The sequence below is a fragment of the Durio zibethinus genome, chromosome 2 (assembly GCF_047325235.1).
Source record: "Durio zibethinus cultivar Kanyao isolate XHJ-2024 chromosome 2, ASM4732523v1, whole genome shotgun sequence".
NCBI classification, from domain to species: Eukaryota; Viridiplantae; Streptophyta; class Magnoliopsida; order Malvales; family Malvaceae; genus Durio; species Durio zibethinus.
In genome coordinates, this window is record NC_143163.1 from 4,130,293 (window position 1) to 4,149,871 (window position 19,579).

At 32.8% G+C, this 19,579-nt stretch overlaps 2 protein-coding genes and 2 pseudogenes across 7 annotated transcripts; all 4 read left to right on the top strand.

Moving 5' to 3' along the window:
• The first annotated feature begins 1,843 nt into the window (after window positions 1-1,843).
• On the top strand, window positions 1,844-5,857 carry LOC111308928 (uncharacterized; annotated as a pseudogene). Its single transcript, XR_016329351.1, has 7 exons — window positions 1,844-2,230; window positions 2,972-3,030; window positions 3,127-3,207; window positions 3,315-3,350; window positions 3,465-3,704; window positions 3,787-3,928; window positions 4,512-5,857. The product of XR_016329351.1 is annotated as an uncharacterized LOC111308928 (transcript).
• Window positions 5,858-7,273: 1,416 nt separating this feature from the next.
• On the top strand, window positions 7,274-10,345 carry LOC111308279 (B3 domain-containing protein Os01g0234100-like). 3 transcript variants are annotated; one of them, XM_089746672.1, is made up of 7 exons: window positions 7,279-7,603; window positions 8,274-8,305; window positions 8,376-8,580; window positions 8,682-8,888; window positions 9,279-9,369; window positions 9,490-9,681; window positions 9,865-10,345. In XM_089746672.1, the coding sequence occupies exons 1-7, from the start codon at window positions 7,421-7,423 to the stop codon at window positions 10,203-10,205; spliced, it is 1,251 nt and encodes a 416-aa protein (XP_089602798.1). In that variant the 5' UTR covers window positions 7,279-7,420; the 3' UTR covers window positions 10,206-10,345. The 3 variants fall into 3 exon arrangements, with proteins under 3 accessions (XP_022762331.2, XP_089602792.1, XP_089602798.1); XM_022906596.2 differs by having other exon boundaries at window positions 7,274-7,603; window positions 9,499-10,345; XM_089746666.1 differs by having other exon boundaries at window positions 7,275-7,603; window positions 9,490-10,345.
• A 1,092-nt stretch (window positions 10,346-11,437) lies between these two features.
• On the top strand, window positions 11,438-15,293 carry LOC111308280 (B3 domain-containing protein Os01g0234100-like). Of its 2 annotated transcripts, none has more exons than XM_022906598.2 (6): window positions 11,438-11,678; window positions 11,778-11,865; window positions 13,125-13,232; window positions 13,328-13,534; window positions 14,107-14,197; window positions 14,330-15,293. In XM_022906598.2, the coding sequence occupies exons 2-6, from the start codon at window positions 11,788-11,790 to the stop codon at window positions 15,067-15,069; spliced, it is 1,224 nt and encodes a 407-aa protein (XP_022762333.2). In that variant the 5' UTR covers window positions 11,438-11,678; window positions 11,778-11,787; the 3' UTR covers window positions 15,070-15,293. The 2 variants fall into 2 exon arrangements, with proteins under 2 accessions (XP_022762333.2, XP_022762332.2); XM_022906597.2 differs by having other exon boundaries at window positions 11,506-11,678; window positions 11,774-11,865.
• A 1,027-nt stretch (window positions 15,294-16,320) lies between these two features.
• On the top strand, window positions 16,321-19,558 carry LOC149519902 (B3 domain-containing protein Os01g0234100-like; annotated as a pseudogene). Its single transcript, XR_016326913.1, has 5 exons — window positions 16,321-17,554; window positions 17,652-17,869; window positions 18,247-18,337; window positions 18,436-18,472; window positions 18,659-19,558. The product of XR_016326913.1 is annotated as a B3 domain-containing protein Os01g0234100-like (transcript).
• Window positions 19,559-19,579: the final 21 nt, after the last annotated feature.

Here is a 19,579-nt window from a genome sequence, read left to right on the forward strand (position 1 = left end):
CTAAAACGAATCGATACAATTCAATTTAAATTTGATCAATTTAAAAAAATCGATTTAAATTTTCAAAATTTATAATACTAAGAATTATAATAAACAAATTAAATTTAATTTAATCCAAACTGTTATTATTTATAATTTATATTATTCAAAATTTTAAAATTTTCAATATTATTATTGGTACAGATTGCATTTGATGAATGCCTTTATTTTTTAATTTTTACGTAAAAATAAAAATAATATATGTAAAACCAAATATAAATAGCAATAATGTTATCCACCTAATGCATGTTTTATTAAAAAAACGAAGACAAGAAAGCTACTAAAAAGGAAAAAGGTGCCACTGTTTGTTTTGTGAATAAAAGCAAAACAAAAAGTACCATTGGATTAAATGCAGATCCGTGACAAGATCTTTTATTTTTTTATATAAATCTGTTCAACCCACTTTATTTTTGATGGATTATTTTATCAAATGAATTCAATTTTAATAATTATTTTAAAATATCAAAAAATTTAAAATTTTAAAAAGTATATTTTCAAAAGTTTAAAATTAAAAAATAATTTTTTTATTTTTAAATTGAATATTTATATATATTTTTAAAAAATAATGATCACCACTGAGTTTGTTTAAAGAAAAATAAATAAAATGTAAGGATGAGAGAATTTTAATTTTTTTTTTTTACATTAATAGGGTGGTACATGCATTCATTTAATTGTGTACAAATCATATCATTTTGGGTCCAGGTGAAAATAAGGCTACCCAGGCCATGTTTCTGTCAGACTCTTGGGCCTCATTCCCCACGTCCGTAAACCATGACGATGGACTCTGTCCTCTATGGTCCATTTCCTCAGGCGTACCAAAACCAAATTAAATGCTACTATATGATAGATCCCACATAAAACATGGATGAAGGTACGAAATGTAATACAATCGATTCAAATCTATAAATTATTACGTTTGACTTTAACTTATTTCAAAATTTTGATATTTAAAGTTTTATTCAAATTTAATTGAATATTATTTTCAATGTTTGACTTCAAGTTATAACTTATTACAGTCACTCAAGTTTTGATAAAATAATTAAATCTGATAAAATTATTAATATAGATTTGAATTTTTGTTTTACATATTTAAAAAAAATTTAATCATTAAAATTAAAAATATAAAAAATAATTTTTTTTATTTTTTATGAAAGAAAAACATTGTTTAAGCTTGGATTTTCCAGCAACAAAAAATTGGAGTAGTACTATTTTACTTCAATAATGTGAAGCAAACAACGTGTCATATCATAACCAACTCCAATAGCGTACGTTGTCTGAATTTTTTCATACAAATAAGAAATCTGTACGTATTTTCAATGTACAAAATTACCCCTCTTCTTTTATGACCAAAAATACCTTATCCAAAACAAATGAAAATGGATAATTATTAATTTCTAAGTATATATTAAAACTCACACTCTCATGTTTTTATCTTAAAAAAAAAACGATATTTCTTCTTGTTAATTAATTGACTTTAGATAAACATTTAAAAATTACTTATTTTTTAATAATTTTTTTCAGGATTATTTTAATATGATATTAAGATATTATTTTTGATATATGATTTTTACTTAATATATATATGTATAATTTGGGTTCGATTTAATTTTAAATTAATTAATAATTTAATTTTATATTATATTTATAAAATATTAATTTTTAATATATATTATATTTTAATTATATAAATATAATATTTTTATTAAACTAATCTCTTAAATTAAAATATTAAATAATAATTTTATTAAAAATCAAATCTTCAACCGGCGTCGGTTTATATAACCTAAATTCGGTGCACGATAAAAAAAGGCATATCCTAAAATGCGCTGGGGTGCGTAATACAGCAACTCCTCCTAAACCACCAATGTTCGCACACAAATTTTTCCACTAAAAAGAAAAACCCACGAAAATTCACCAACTTAAATATGTGTTTAGTATTCCTGAAAGTTGGATTCGGAAAATCGTTGCAATAAAAAGGAAACCCTAACAATTGAATTGGGGAACGTGTTGAAGATATGATGGGCGGTGGAAGTGTGTATTGGGTAAGGAAAGAAGAGAGTAAAGAAGTGAAAGGAATAGTGGTGATGTTTGGTTGGATTTCGATTCACGAGAAACACCTTCAAAATTACGTGGATTTGAATTCCTCTCTGGGTTGGAATTCCCTCGTTTTTCGTGGCGATTTTATCAACGCGTAAGTTTCTTTAAATTTTCATGGATACTTCTAGTTCTGTTTGGTTACATAGTAAGTAAATTAGAGTCGAATAAGCTTAATTTAACTGTTTTAATCATCTAAATCTTATCGAATTGATGAGAAAATTTTAGATTTTTTATTTTTTTTTTTGTGATTGATTTTTTATTGGTGGTTCTCTGGTCCTGGATTCTCATAAAATGGTATTTGTAGGTGAGCTTGTGCTTCTATTTTTTATGTTTAAAGTTCAATTAGAGGTTGTTTTTATTCTTTTTTTTTTTCCTGCTAATGGTTGTGATAATGGGATTATTGGGGTGTTTGAATGGGTTTGTTTTAGGATAAAATTTTGGCAATCAAAACTAATTGTTGTGAAAAAGGAAGATGTTTTTTTCTTTAGTAATTGAGGATGGGAAGATAGAAGATATGGGAAAGTAAGGACATCGTCAAGAAGTTGTTTGGTTTGGATCGGAGCTTTTAGTAAGAGGATGGCTTCACTACTGGTATGAAGAATGAGTTTCTGGCTTATATACAAGACATAGAGGATAGGCCTTGTGGGAAGGGTCGGAGTTGTGGACTGTATAAGTTATATGTTGGTTTGTACAGATTACAGATTTGACATCTGTAGATAATATTTGTCAGATTTTAAGATCTCGAGCTTGGCCTTTCTTTGCTGCACTTTTAACAAGATGCTTTCCTTGTTCTCTTTTCATGTATTTAAAACTTTGATGTTGTATCCCTTTGCAGATATTATCCTGAGAGGGCAAAAGGCCTTGGCATTTGTTCTTCTAAGTGAGCTTTTTGAGGTCAGTTTCATTAAGATCTGCTATATGTTAACATGTTTCACTTGGCGTATCAAGAAAATCTTAAACATAAAATATCTGTTGGTTTTGGGTTTGCAGGAGCTAAAGATTAGAACATGTCCTGTAGTCTTTGTTGCGTTCTCTGGCAGTCCTAAGGCTTGTATGTACAAGGTTTTACAGGTACAATCATTGAAACTTTAGTTCTTATTCCAATTTCAATGAGCCGGACACTTTTTTGCTTTAACTTAAATTGTTGTCGTTGCTATTATTTAGTTATTTTGATGTAGCTTATTCATGGAACGGGTGAAGGTCTGCTTAATCTGGTATTGTTTCTTTCTCTCTTAATTTCTTGTAGTGATTTATGAGTCATGTATAATCTTTTTCTAAAATATCTACTTTTTATAAGTTTTGTTCTTAATGTTTTTCATTTTGCAAAGGATGGAAGCAAGGTGATTAGAAATTGTGTTTCTGGACAAATCTATGATTCTAGTCCAGTAGATTTTGCAAGCGATCTGAATGCCCAATTTGCTTTAAATCCCTCTGTACTTAAAATGCCTGGACCATCAAAACTTGTTTCTTGGATTGCTAAAGGCGTTGCTTCTTGTCTGGATGGTCTCTATCTAACTGGGTTTGAGTCTCAACGTGCAGAGTATTGGCAGACCCCCTACTCCTCATTTGTGAGTATATTAATCTGTGTAGCTTGTTAATTTGTTTTTGGTATGCTTCCATCAGTTAATTTTCTCCCCTCAACTTTTGTAGGACTTAGATGCTCCATATCTCATTCTGTACTCACAGAATGACGACCCTGCATCATATCCAGTTATCAGCAACTTTGCTCGATACTTACAAGATCTTGGGGCAGATATTAATGTTGTAAAATGGAATGGCTCTCGTAACTTAGGTCTGTCTCATGTCATGTTTGGTTTGTTATCAATACCAAGTATTATAGCTGCCATAAATTATTATCATTTACCATTTGTAAATATCAGGAGTATTTTGCAAATAATATATTACGGTTTTTGCCATCAGCTGATAATGAAAATGCTACTGGTTGAGCAGACCCCAAAAGTGGAACAGCCATGTTTGGCAATTATGTTTAAGATCAAGTTTTGAGTATTTCTTTCCCGTCTAAATTACAATTTGCCATTGGGGCTCGTTATACTTATCTAGTCAATTCAGCTGAATGGCTGATAACTAAACAGCACTTCTATGCATATCAACACCATATCAAGGGCATTGATAAAGTGAATTCAAGACTTAATATCTTATTTTCTTGAACAATAAGAAAGTGAAGGCATCATCAGCTTATTTGTTGAATAATAGCTCATTTTATGATATTTTCTTCTAGATTAATGGAAAGCCTGGGTTTCCTTGCACTAAATTGCAAGCAAGCATATTCTATAATTTGTACTTGTAAAATGGTCAGTTACTTCTGTGTTTGTGACACATGAAAACTGAAGTAATGTCGTTCTTTTCTATTTCAGCACACTGCAAGCATTATCCTATCCAGTACAGGGCTGCTGTGGCCAGTTTTCTTGAGAAGGTGACTTCGGTCTATACTCATAAGATCCAAAAGCTTGGAGAAAGAAATGGTATGCATGATGAGATCTATGAGTTAATCTGTGACCTGCAGAAAGCAGCAGTCAACTCAAACCAAAGCCTTAGGAGAGTTGCCCTTGGGCCTAGTGACCACTTTTTCTTGCCAAGTTCAGCTGAATATCACCATAGTAGAGAGTCTGTGTCTCTACAAGATGAACAAAGAGAAAGACCAATCTCTTTACCTGTTCCCCCAAGCATAAATGCTCATAGTGTCCTTGGTCAAATTCTCTTTGATTCTTGTGTTCCCAAGAATATTGAAGATTGGGATATTAGATTTTCAGGTTCAGTAAAGGTACAGCCTTTTGCGTCTACTCATAGGCAGCATTCACCTTTCCTTGGTATCAAGTGTAATCGTCGCTCAAGATTGTAATGTCTCTTGTGAATTGAATTTGAGGGGAATCTCATTAGCGCAGAATATTTGTTTGGATGCTGTCAAGACATATTGCAAGCAAAACAATCCTAGTCAGATGGTGAATGAAGCATAGTTTCTCCACGCAAGTATTGAAAGTGAGGTCTCTGGACGTTTTTGTGGAAAGTTGTGTTGGTTACCTGTTCTTTTCTTTGTGATCTAATCCTCTGGCAAGAAGTGTACAGGTAGTACAGGAGTATGAACATATTTATTGTATGAGAATATATTTATAGGACTGTTTGAATGTATATCATGTTTATGAAATTGTACAGGTGATAGGTTGACTGTTTATCTGTGGCTGTGAAGCAGTCATGATGATCATCAAATGGATATCCCTGGAAGAATGAAAAAGGTCATCAACCGGGCTTAGATTTGGGGGAATTTAAGATGTGAAGCCCTGATGAGAGCAAACACGAAATAATCCACACGTATATGCTACCAATGAGGCTCATGGTAAAGATATGATTCTTTTCTTCATTTTTCTTCTTCAGTCAATTGAGCAGCTTCAGTTTGATCTGAACATTTAAATGCATGTAGCAATTTTGATTGATTTTGCTTTCCATTCTATTACATTGAAGGGATGTTCTTTGCAAATTATCTGAAGCCTTTACATTTTACCCCATCGTTCCCTCGAAAGTGTTGAATTTTAAACGTGTAAAAGCACTGCAGAGAGAGACCGCATATGTTTCTGTCTTGTTTCCGAAATCTTTTCTTATGTTGCAGAACGTATTGTTTGGAGTTATTTTGAATGTCAAACCATTCATTACTCCTTTCTATTTTCGGAATATGGAGTAACTATACTTTTTTTTAAAAATTTTTTCCCGTATGGCTTCGTTAAAATGAAAAACCATAATACCAATGCCAACAATATGTGGTCTTTCAATATATGTTGGATCCATTACTACAAACATGATTGATTAGTGGGGGAACCTTGATTCCTCTGGCTCTGTTATCACATAATATGTCATCTGTTATTGAAGCGGCCTGCCAGGCCACGCCTAAGCGGCCCTTGTAAACTTGTATCATACTTTAAACCGTCTTAGCCTTTAATTTTGATATTCATGAAACATGATCCATTCTTAATATTCGATTGCAGTGTATAAAAGGTCACTTAATTATAATTAAAGAATTATTTGATCTCCTTTTTTTTTCTAATTATGATCGATCAATCTTTTTAATATTTATTTATATTCAATTAGATCCTTATTTACATGAAAAAATTAATATTGTTAATTTTTTTGTCAATTAAGAAAATTTATATGATATTAATAAAATAAATGAAAGTTTTTCACGTAACACAATTAATATATATTAAAATTAAATAAAATAATATTTTCTTTTTTTTTTCTTTGACTTTTTTTAAAATTTTTTAAAAAGTTTAATTGACTGTAATTTAAAGATTGATTAATTTAATTTTGACATATGATTAAATTTTATTTAATTAAAGGTTTAATTTAATTGAAATCAAAAATTAAAAACTCAATTGCTTGTCATAAAATATTAAAAACTTAAAGCGATTTTTAATTATAATTCATGGATATTTTTAACCTTTTAATCTTAATTTTTAAGTGCTACTATTTACATCCCAACTTCTTTTTATACACCACTATTATTAACACTTAATTTTTTACTCAACATACCTAAAACATAAATTTACCATAAATTCAAAAACCCTATATCTTCGCACCTTATCTCTTCTTTCTTTTTAATTGAAAACCTAAAAGATTTTAAGTTCTAATCAAATCAAATTCAAAATTTTTTTTTTACCAATTTAAAGTTAAAAAATATAAAAACAAAGGTAAATTGTTTGTTCTCCCTATTTTTTCATTTGATTTCGTATTTAGTTTCATAAGATTTTTTATTAAAATATTTGAGTACTATTTAAAACTTTCAAAAATAAATTTATGAAATTTCTTAAAAATCTCTAGAAATAAATCTCTGAAAATTTTTAAAAACTTTTGATAAAGGTTTTCAGACATTTATTTTCAAAAACCTTTAATAACTTTCGAAAATAGATTTTCAAAATGAGATGTGAAAAACAAAAAGATAATTTACTAATAAATATTTAAATAATTTCATTAAAAATTAAAATTTTTTAATGTATGGAGAAAAAAGTAATTTCATTAAAAATAAAAATTTTTGGATGTATTGAGAAAAAAGTAAGGGTATAAATAGCAGCACTCTATTTTTTTTTTCCTATATACACGTATAATATATAATATACCTTATACATGCATGTATGCAAATGCGATAGATGATAGGCTGATAGTGAGTGACAATATTCGTAGACAGAAATTTTGGGTATTCAGTAGCATCATTTTGCCAACCCGCTTTTGGATCTAGGTTGGAATAGAAATAGAGGCATTAATTGTGGCATATTGATTAATGATGATGAACATGAACATGAACATGAAAATCAAAGTGAAAGAGGAGGAGAGAGAGCACAAGCAAATGCAAGGAGAGTCTTCAGTTGATGAAGAAGAAAATGACCATCTCCCAATCTCTCAACTTTTCCAGCTCCTTCAACAACGCCATCGCCGACCTCTTCATTCTTCTTCGACGCCCATGGTATACATATGAATCCTTACCCCCTCCTCTCTCAATACACCAGTACCATTATAAGCATACATAAAACGTGTTATGGTACATAACAGATGCCCTGAAATGTGCATGTATACATGATTTTTGTACGTAGCTAATGACTAATGGTGGTGTTTTACGCCCAACAGACTATTTGTTCCTCATATTTTGCTGCTTTTCCAGCAACTTATCTGCTCTGTTTTTCTTTTCATGTTTCTTTCCCCATTTTCCTTTCAACTATGGAGCTCTTTCTCTTCTGTTTTCTTCTGAATGTTTTTCATGTTTCTTATTGGAGGATCATGCCAAGCAAACCATCTCTGTAAATCTTGGATAGATTAAGAAGCCCCAAAATGTTTTATGTTCTAAACCTGGTGTGACGTTCTTCATCTTATACTTTTGCTTGTCTAGTGTTTGCTTTAGGAGCCATATAGGTTATGCAAAATTTTGGCCATAAAATTACTTGAATGCATTTGGAAATTAATACCCAAAACCAGAAAACCAGATTTGAGTTGGCTTCTGCCTTGTCTTGCAAGATGGATTCATGCATGAATCTTGTTGGTGCTGTCTAGCGCTTTGTTTTTTCCTTTGCAGGATCCCAAACCTAAATTGATTGTTTAACTCAAACCATGGAATAATGGGCAATTGTTTTTTTGAGCAGGAAATTCATGATTATCCCCAGAAGGCCGCAAGGTTGGTAAATTCATCAGTAACTTTTTAATATGTTGTCTTTAAGCACTGTTGATCTGGTTCGTCTTTGCAGATGCAAAAGGAAGATGCCGACGGACAAGCATTGCAACGATCATGTTGTCAGGGCTTTACCAGCTGTCAAAAGGAAAGCAGAAGAGGCTTGGGCAAAATCCTCTGTAATAGAGAGAGCAGAAGAGGTTCAAGCAAATCTATCAGCTGAGTTCCCTAGTTTTTTTAAGATAATGATCCCATCAATAGTTTGTCGTGGCTTTTGGATGGTAAGTATGAAATTGATTCCTCAAGCCTAAAGTTTATTTACCAAGCTTATGGATTCATGGACAAATTTTTGTGCACTGATTTTCTTTTTCTTTGCTGCTAGTCATTACCTAAAGAATTCTGCCAATTTAATTTGCCAAGTCATGACACGACAGTAACCTTGGTTGATGAAAGTGGGAAAGAATACAGGATAAATTTTCTCGTTCAAAGGAGGGCGCTAAGTGGTGGATGGAAGAAGTTTTCCACAGAACATAGTTTACTTGTTGGGGATGCTTTAGTTTTCCATTTGATCAGGCCTTCCAAATTTAAGGTATTGTCTCATTTCTTTTTCCCATTGTTGTATATAGTAATTAATGGATAAAAGGCATTCAAATCCTGTAGAACTTTTGAGATTGATTTTTAAAACCAAGTCATCATGCAATTCAGCTGCCTGTATTATTGAGTAAAAGTGCATAGCGCATGCATTTTTTATTCTTTTTAGGGTTGTGTTGAAGAAGAAAGATGAACTTCTATTCATGGACTAATGTCAAAATAAATTTTCAAATTGGAAACTTTGTTTTGCCTAAAAAAACCCATTCTATGAGAAAGCCAACTCAACATATTGGCTGGAGTAGAGCCTAATCCTCCCTCCTTCAAATGTGTGATTAAAGTGTTAGCTTGTTCTAAATTTCCACTATGTTTATCATTGTCAAATTTACAGGTGTATATTGTGAGGGTGAATGGCTTAGCTGAAGTGGACGCAGCACTTGACCTACTTAGATTAGAGAATAGTGCAAAGCAGACAGGCATTAGTAAGTCATTTACTTTTCAACTTTGCTTTGTTACTATTCAATATTCATAAGTAGCCCCACAAAGTTGATTCAGTGTGATTTTTTAACTATTACCATTCATTGACTGTGAACTGAAAAAAGATCATGCAGGAAAGAATAGTTCAAAGCCTTTTCCCCAAGATATTGATCAATACGAAGTCCACAGTAATAGCCTTTCTTATCTTAGGGCTGAAGAAAATCAGTCAGAGAATGGCAGTTTGGATATTGGCTCCAATGAAGTGGAAGGCATTAGGTCATCACCAGAACTAAATGCTGAATTCAAACAATTGAGAGGTACTGAGAAATTCACTATTCTTGTAAATGGTTTGGCCCTAGATTCTACGCTTTCTGAAAGGCTTAGGAAAAAATATTATGAGCTCTGCTGTTCCCAGAAATCATTTCTGCATGAAAATCTTCACAAGAACATAAACTGTACACTGGCAGCTGATATAATTATTGAGACTGTTAAAATTGCAGATGCCATTAGAGCTTCCATGAGTTCCACCTCACAAGCTGATTTTGTGGCTTGGGAGAACACTTTGAGTGGCTTTGAGTTTATGGGTATGGATGTTGGTTTTTTACGCAACAGGGTGCAGCGGCTTCTGACCCTTGCTTTTGAATCAAAAACGGAAGAGAGGAAGTACAAGGAAGCCAAGCTTGAGAAAGCTTATGCAGAACGCGAAGCAAGGTCACTTGAATTAGAGCTTTTGGTAAAAAAGAAGGAAATGCACAGGCTGGATGCCGAAGTAGAGGCTCTGAAAGTGAATGCTAAGAGGCATAAACTTATGTTTGAGGCAGCTGCTAATGCTCCATGGTGATGACAAACATTTTACTCGGTATATATTGCATAGTATTAATGCATAGCACAGACATCCCTAGTCCCAACAACAGATTAACTAATCATCATTGTATTGGCCATAAGGAAATGGTAAATGGTAGTACTTTTCTTCTTTTTTTAGCATGGGTATTACACAAGACAAACTTCTAAGTGCTGGGAAAATTGATAATTCTTGAAGATAGATCATAATCATAGTCTAGACTCTAGTGCTCTAATTTTTTGAATATACTTTGGAATTGATTTATGGGCATTTTGGAAGATTTTAATTGAAATTCTCTCTTTGATGTTCTTGACTAAATGTCTTGAGATTGTTAGCTCAAAGGTTGAAAATCCAAATCTAAGCAGCACAAATGGTAAACTGATTGAGCCTGGAAAACATAACCCTCACCGAGAATCAAAAGAAAATTATGATTATTTTTCCTGGGCTGAGTGGAACCTCAACCACCTATTTGGAATCTACTTTTCATATTTCAAGAATATGAACTTCTGAAATTTTGTTCAGCTGAGTTCTATGAAATTGGTCTCAAATTCGTTTTATAATTTGACAATTTACTTTAAAGAGTCAATTACACATGATTAGAAAATTTTGGTTTTTTGACTTTGGCATCTTGATTGCTTGAATGGTCTACCTATTCCATATCTCTAGCGCTTATCTGCAATGAAAATAACTAATATAACATAATTATATATATATATATATATTTATATGAGATTTTTAAAATGTAAATTTTCTTTTTTATAAATTAAAGAAATAAGACAAAAATTGTAAATGTTAAAATTTAAATATAAAATCTATTGAATATTACTTCTTAAAGTGATTATCTTAAAGTGATTATATGAACAATTAAACTAAAATGCACAATTAATATATAATGAATGTAAAATTCAGATTTGACTACAAAAACTATTTTAATGGTAATCTTTCTCGTGTCTCATACCTGGTTTCCCAAATAAATATTTTAAGTTTGAGTTTTATTCTCATCAATAAGACAAGATTTTGTTTCTTTTAAACAATAATTACATCTTACCTTGCATTTAAAATTAAAATTTTGGATTGAAAGTATATGTATAAAGAATATTGGTCAAATTCACCACCTGTATTTTTTTTCAAAATTTCAAACAGATTATACTGGTAATTTTCAAATATATCTAAATCTATTTGATCAATCTGTATAAAAAACCCACTAAATAATATCTGAACTAAAATTTAGTAAATCCATAGCATTCCTGAAGATCCGAAACATGTCTTAAAAGTTAAAGCCAAAGATCAGCTCTGAATTGAAATCTTAAAAGGGTGTTAACTTTAGATTGACCCATTGGATCAGCAGGGCCACTTGTTCACTTATGTCAGGAAAATAATGAAGAACGAGAAAAAAAAAAAACAGAAACGGTAGTCCTGACTCCTGAAAGACCAAGAACCTGAACAAACTCCACAACTTCAAAACAGTGCCAGGTTTGCAGATTTCACCACTCACCAGGCTTTCCTGTTTCTCTTTTCTCTTAAATCCGTGATTCAGGTTACTGATTACTGCAATCTGTTTGTTCTAGCAAGATTCTGCCAAATGAAGCCAATGGGAACCAAGTTAGAGGAGTCCCGGATTTCTGAAATGTCTTCGGATCCTGATAATACTAACCCACAAGTAAGAAGTTCTTTCTGCCATGCTATTTCTCCTCTTGATGTGAGATTAGTGTCAAATGTTATTTTTCTGTTTAGGTTATGAAAGAATTATTCCTGGGTTTTGCATCACTTTGTGTTCTGTCCTTGTTTCAGCTTCTTGTTTTTGCTCTGGGATTACAGAGTTTGTTGATTCCGTTTGTTTTAAATAGATAGGAATATTCACAATAATGTGCCCAAAAACCCGAACATGCAGCTGGTTCTAGGTCATCTGTCCGATGTCAGGAGCAACTCTTCCTCGACTTAGCTTTCGATTTAAGCATGCAGTAACTGGATCTCTTCCATCCCGAGGTTGTTGTTGTAGAAACAAGACGGGATCGAAGATCTTTCCTTGGACGTCAAAGCTCTTTTAACGGCTAAGATGGCTTATGTCTGTTCACATCAATGACAACTCGAGTAGCATTCTGGTTGCCAGACTTGCTGCTCAATACAAGTTTCACTCTCGTAATAGGTCTCCCTTTTTCGTTTCTGATATCATTCTAATTGTGTCGCACTATTTTTGTGCCAAGGAATTATTCAGAATTTCTCCAAACTCAAAAGTGAGCCTCACCTGGAACCTCAGGATTGAACGTTGGTCCTGTACCTGCAGCTTGAGCCTGTAACCAACTACTCCTCCAACCCACCTTTCCTCCCAACCCAACCCCACCCCTTCCCCCAAAACGGAGGGGTGGGTGGGGGAGGAGTAAAATGTCCATGGATGTACTAATTAATGAAATGCACTAAACAAACCCTGTAAGTCTATCATGATTAGGAAAAGACAGTAAAAGATTGAAATTATGTTTTCTTCAATGAATGGAAGTTTTATTTATCTAGGTAAGCCTTTGTCAAAATTTTCTGTTTCTTTTCCAACACTAGGGTATTTTCTACACTTCATATGGATACTAGACAATAATTGTCCAGTAATTTGTAATGGATACAGAACCATAAATGACAAGTTTAAAGTTGAGCTGATTTTTTATGATTGGTAAGCTACAAACATAAATGGCCTCATTCCCAGTTTCTTTTTAAGCATTTTGATTGGTGTTCTGCTGTCTGCACCATTTGTTTAAATGCTAAAGTTACGGTAACAATATTTTGTGCAATTAGGAGCAGATAGGTTAGTGATATGATCTTAATTTTTTGGTTTTACTAAGTCAAAGCAGGATTTGCCTAGTGTTTATTCCTAATGAAATGAAGCTATAAATAAAAAGAAATCTCTGATTGATAATGTGTGATCATGTCAAGCCTTCTGTTATGGAGCAAGTGGAGGAAGTTCAAGCAAATCTAGCTGCCAGCTTCCCTAGCTGTACGAAGACCATGGTTCGCTCAAATGTTAGACATGGATTTTGGCTGGTAAGCCTGAAATATGTTCACAAGTCAAATATGGGATGATATGCATCATCCCGGAAAGCTTTACATGTTCTAAGTTCTAACTCTTATGGTGATAGCATCTTCCTATGCCATTCTGCAAATTGCATATGCCCAAGCATGATACAACAGTAATTTTGGAAGATGAAAGTGGGGAAGAATACAAAACAACTTATATTGCAGAAAGGACCGCATTGAGTGCTGGATGGAAAGCATTCTCAGCAGGTCATAAATTAGTCGAGGGGGATGTTCTGGTTTTCCATTTGGTCAGTTCTTCAAAATTTAAGGTACTGCTTGAATCTTTTCTCTTGTATTTGTATGTCATATAATGTTCTTTCAAATCGTTTAGCATTTGTTTTATAGCCTTACTTTAGAAGAATAACAGTGAAACATCTTGTGGCATTTAAGAATTTTCCGTTCTGCTGTCTGAAACAATTTACTTAGATTAGGTGACGTGCAATTCTTCAGAAATTTTTTCTTTCCATAATGTCCTAAACTCTGCAATGGAACTGAATTGACTAATTTGGAAATTAATAAAGCAAACTACTCCTTCAGGGTTTTCGTGGAAGCAAAGCTTCCCCTCCCTCCTTTTGCACTATTTATTTAGGTGAGGTGCAATTCTTCAGAAATATTTTCTTTCCATAATGTCCTAAACTCTGCAATGGAACTGAATTGACTAATTTGGAAATTAATAAAGCAAACTACTCCTTCAGGGTTTTTGTGGAAGCAAAGCTTCCCCTCCCTCCTTTTGCACTATTTATTTATTTTTGAGTTCAAAATTTCTTGTGCATTAAGAGGTCTGTATACCCTCTGTGGATAATTGACTTATTCCTTTTTGCCTTCCATTCCATTCTTGCAGGTTTACATAGTCAGAGCATTCAAATCAAACAAAGTAGATGGAGGTTTTGGCTTGCTAAATGTGAATCTTCATGCAAAACCAATTAGGTCAAGTATGTTCTTCTCTTTAAACTTCTTTCTTTTTCCCCTTTTTTTCCTTTTAATAAGTGGTAAGTTCTTTACAATTGTTGATCCTCGTGTCCACCTTTTTCCCCGGAATGTCAAACTTGAAATAACAATCAAAGTTCGCACGAAGAGAAGAAAGAGAATCTCTAAGAGGGCCAAGTGCTTGGAGCTTCTTCCACATGATAATGTTGAAAATAACAGCCTGATGGTATTAGATACCAATAATGAGCATTTAGTAGATCAGTATGATAACGACAACAAGGATCCTAGCTTTGGCTTGTCTGATGGCATCCGATCTCTGGCATCCATTATTGATTTTGAAGAGATGAAAAGCATTGAAAGTTTCATCATTATAGTGAATGGTTCAAGAATAGACTCTGAGCTTTCTGAGTACCATAGAACCAAGTACTACGAGCTCTGCTGCAGTCAGAACTCATTTCTCCATGATCATCTTCTCAAGAGTATTAGCAGTAAATTGGCAGCTGAAATAATTACACAGACTATTAGCATTGCAGAGGCCATTAAGGCTTGCAAGCTTTCCACCTCTCAAGCAGATTATATGCTCTGGGACAAGACTTTGAAAGGCTTTGAGCTATTAGGCATGAATGTTGGATTTCTTCGAGCTCGATTGAATCGGTTAATGACCCTAGCCTTGGAATTACAGGAGGCTGTGGAGTCGGAGAGGTATAAAGCTAGTCTTGAGAAAGATCAGATGAAAGAAGAGAAAAAATCTCTCGAATTGAAGCTTGTGAAACTCAAAGAGGCAATGCATAGGCTTGATGCTGAGATAGAAACCCTGAAGGAAAATGCTGAGAAGCATCAGCTTAAATTCCAGGAGGAGGTTAATGCTGCATGGTGATCATTGGCTGTCTCATTGTTCTAAAGCTTAAACCCCTTTGATGTAATATACATATATTTGCCATCCATGACATGTTTGCATCATCCAAAAGTTATCACCATTTCATGTAAGATTCTATGGGGGAGATGTAGAAATATTTTAAGTTTCTATTTGCCTATATGACAAGGCTTTAATAGTGTTGAAAAGTTTGGAAGTTTTTCATCAATATATATTCCATTTTTCTACAGTCTATAAATTTGCATTTAAATTACAATTGTAATGAATTTTTCTACATTCTCAAATTAGTTGAGTAATCAATTTTCTCGAAACAGCTGGAACTGCAGAATGTTTGACATTCATTGCTAAAGAAACTTTTATGTTGATTTGATTGCTATTTATTTATTTTTTTTACATTTTTAGTTGAGTTTGCATGTTTTTAAAAAGTCTCACTTTATTTATTTGTCTTTTCATAATTTAATCCTTTTTTTTGTAAAAAGAAAAAAAATTAATAAATTGACCCAACGTTAAAGTTATTTATACTTTGTTATGAGTTAACATTTAATACATTGATAATGTAAAATATTTATACATTATCAATTAATTATAAGTGGTATCTCATTAATGAATAAAATACAAAATAATCAAGTATTTAAAAATAAATATTAATAAATTGCATGATACTCTCACTCATATTTATTTTTAAAAACTTAATTTATTTTTTGTTTTATTTATTAATGAAGTATCATTGTATAATTAATTAATAGTGTATAAGTGTTATATATCCTTAGTTCATTAAATATTAATTTTTTTACATATATTAAAAAATAAATCTTAATTATCAGAATTAAAATTTTTATACTTTTAACTCTTGTTTTACTGCAATGTAAAATATTTAAAGAACTTTTTTAAAAGAAAATTAGAAGCTAAGTAAAAAATTGATTTATTTTTTAATATTGGATTTTACTAATGAATGTTTAAAGACATTTTTAAAAGCAATTAATATATTATTTATAATAATATGTAATAATTAATAAGCTTATTCATATTTTAATATATTAAATAAAAATATTACTATACACAACCATTTCAAAAGTAAATTTGTCCACATGTTCACAAAAACTTTTTTATATTATAATTTGTGGAGCATAAGCAAGGGAGGAATTTGAAAAGAAGATGGAGTTAAGGCCCCAATCTGATAATTAAATTACAAATTTCAAATCAAACGGACGGTCCTTTCAATCATCTTTCCTCCTATATTGCTACTTACTATTATCTCTCGTTTTCTTCCTTCTTTCCAAAAAAAAACCACCCTTTTTAAATTAAAATGAAATTTTTATAAGAAAAATCTCTTTGGTTAAATTCAGACTCTCAAATACTAGTAATTCTTAAGAATTCGGACATCCAAATACAGCTTTTTAGTGACTGTAGCAGCACCCCCCCTTAACCAGACCATGGCTGTTTCTCCAAAACAGAGAATAGCCCTGTCAAGGTTTCTTTCTCTTATACTCATCCATTGCACGTACACACATACATACATAACCATCATCCACATGTTTTATCTATGTATATTTACATGTCAGTATGCCGATGGAAACGTATCTCTAGGAGTATCAAGTATGTAGCTTTTATTTTTCTGGGTATTTCAGGTTAAGCGAGGGAGACCACCTAAGTCCAAGTTGTTTGGGAAAAAGCTTTCAGGGCTTCAAAAAATGGCTGTCATTCAAGTGAGCCTCAAACTCTAATTTACCCTTCTTCTTTTTTTGCATTTTTCTTTTCCCTTGATTTTGTGAACTATGAAGCTGTATGTTAATTTCTCTGTTGTTGGTTTTGAATGAGAAAAAGTACTACCACTAACTTTTTAACTGAGTTTGACAATGAACCGCAGAAAACAGTGCTATCTGAATATTCTTTCTGTTGGCTGTTTTCTGTTTTTGAAAAGAGAGCATGTGAAAATGATTGCGTACTTTTGATGGAGAATCAAAATGGTCTTTCAATGAATCTTTAGAAAGTTTTAAGTAACCATATGCTTGATTTTTACTTAAACCAACTCTTCAACTTCCTACAAGAATGATACAGCTTCAATCATGTTGTTCCTCGTTGTTCTAATATACTACTACTTTTGCAATTAAACTTCCTGAAGGCTGTCTTTAAACTAAGGCAGACTCTCGGCAATGTGTACAATATACTGATGGAGAAATTGTATGAATCTTTTGACAGTTTCTCTTGACAAGGAGAAGGCTCAATGGTAGGCTAAGTTATTTAGAAATGTGTTTTTATGTCTTTGAACATTCTGAAATTAGTGCATTGTATCGTGATGATATTGCCTCTATTATTTCCTCTTAGTCATAAACGGAAGAGAGCTATATTTGATGACTTGTACGAAAATGCTAGAGTCAAGTCTGCTGTAATGGAACAAGCACTGGAGGTTCAATCTAATCTATCATCTGAACGCCCTAGTCTGATTAAGTACAAGCTTCCATCACATGTTACTGAAGGATTTTGGCTGGTATAACTCCCTTTTGTCATTACGTTTGGAATTTAGACTCGTTCTGCATTACTATGTTGATATAAAGATGTTAACTTTGCAAATGTGCAAATGGCAGGGTCTTCCCGGGCACATTTGCTGCACATTTGCTAGAAGAATATGCCTAAGGAGGACAGAATGATTGTTTTAGAAGATGAAGAAGGAATAGAGTTTCAAACAAAGTATTGAGCGGAAAAGATTGGTCTCAGTGGGGGATGGAGAGGGTTCTCAATTGTTCATAAATTACTGGTAGGAGATGCCTGTCTCTTTCATTTAGTCAAACCCTCCAAATTTAAGGTAATGGATTGAGCTATCTTGTTCATCACATATTTGACGTTTTATTTTATTCTCCTATGGCTGTCTGTTTTGGATTGCTTTTATGAATAAATTTGATGGAATGGAAGGAAAAAGTCAACACACCAAAAAGCTTTATGTTTACTTTCTCTGATCACAATTTTGCATTAGTACATATTGCTAATCTTGCTGGGGAGACTTCTTGATTATTTGCTTAAATTTTTAGATTGTTCTTTTTGGAGAAGTAGCAGAGGCCAACTTAGGCTTTATGCTCTAATATCCATTTTCTGTTTCCAGTGTTTTTACATACTACAGCGGATGAAACTACCACAAGTTTAAACCTTTAACCATGTGCTTGATTAATTACCTGCATTATTTAGGTGTACATTGTAAGAAAAAAAGGTTCAGATGAAGTGAGTGTTGCTCTTGGCCTTCTAAAATTAGAGGTTTCCAACCAATTGACCTTGGCAAGTCATTTTTATCCCTGATAGCAATTTTTTCTCCTTCCATCAATTGTAAGTTGTAACTTGCTGGAATGTTACCTTGTTACGGTTTCTCAATGTTTGCAGGGTAGGAACTCAAGATTTGTGAAAAAACAAGAGATAAGCCTTTGGAAAATTATGGGATGGAGGAAAATAGGATTTCAGGTAAATATTTGGAGGATGTCCTTCCACAGGACATTTCTCAAAAAGGCATCCATCTGATGATCTCTGGGGAGAAGGAAAACAGTAGTGAAGAATCAACTGATAGAACTTTGAAGGACGTCCTTCCACTGGACATTTCTGAAAAAAGTATTCAAAAGAATGACCCCACACTCTCCAGTTCTAATCTTGGACCTACTGCATATCAATCTGAACATGCAAGCGAGATTTGTGGATCTTAGAATCAGGCTTTCTGAAACCATTGTTGATTTTTTAGAAGTGAAAAATTTTGAGGATTTGAACATTCTTTTTAATGGTTTGGTTTAATCATAGATTCCGAGCTTTCCAAATACCTGCAGATGAAGTACTATGAGCTTTGTTGTAGTCAAAAGTCATTCCTTCATGAGAATCTTCTTGAGGAACTTAACTGTAAATTGGTTGCTGGATCATTGCTGATGCCATTAGAGCTGCCAAGCTTCCAACCTCCCACCACAGTTTTCTAACTTGGGACCAAACTTCGAAATCTTTAGAGGGGTTGGGGATGAAAGTTGGCTTTTTACGTATTCAGTTGGATAAGTTGATGAACCTCTCTCTGAAGTCAAGGACGCACCAAGCAGTTAGACTTGAGCAAATTCATGAAAAGGAGGAGAAGAGGAAAGGCACTGAATAGGCTTGATAAAGAGATAGGGTCATCGGAGAAGGAGAATGCTGATAGGCTTGACATTCTATTTCAAGAAGTGTCCAATGCCCCTTGGTGATAGTGAGCACTTTGCGTTGGTGGGTTATGGCTTTTGTGCTGGAACATGAGCTTTTGCTTTGGAAGAAGTTCAATGTTCCATGGTGAGGAGAATCTTTTTGTGGATACCACACACAACAGCAGATAGTATTTTGCGAAGAAGATAGTATACATCATTAATAGATATACTGCTAGTACTTTTGTGAAGGAGGAATTGTATAATATCGTCTTCAGAGTTCCTTTTGTAGGCTTTGGAATTGCCATGCAGGAAGGCAATTATAAAGGTGATACTAACATGTATATGGAAATTTCAAGTATTTTACGAATAATTATTAT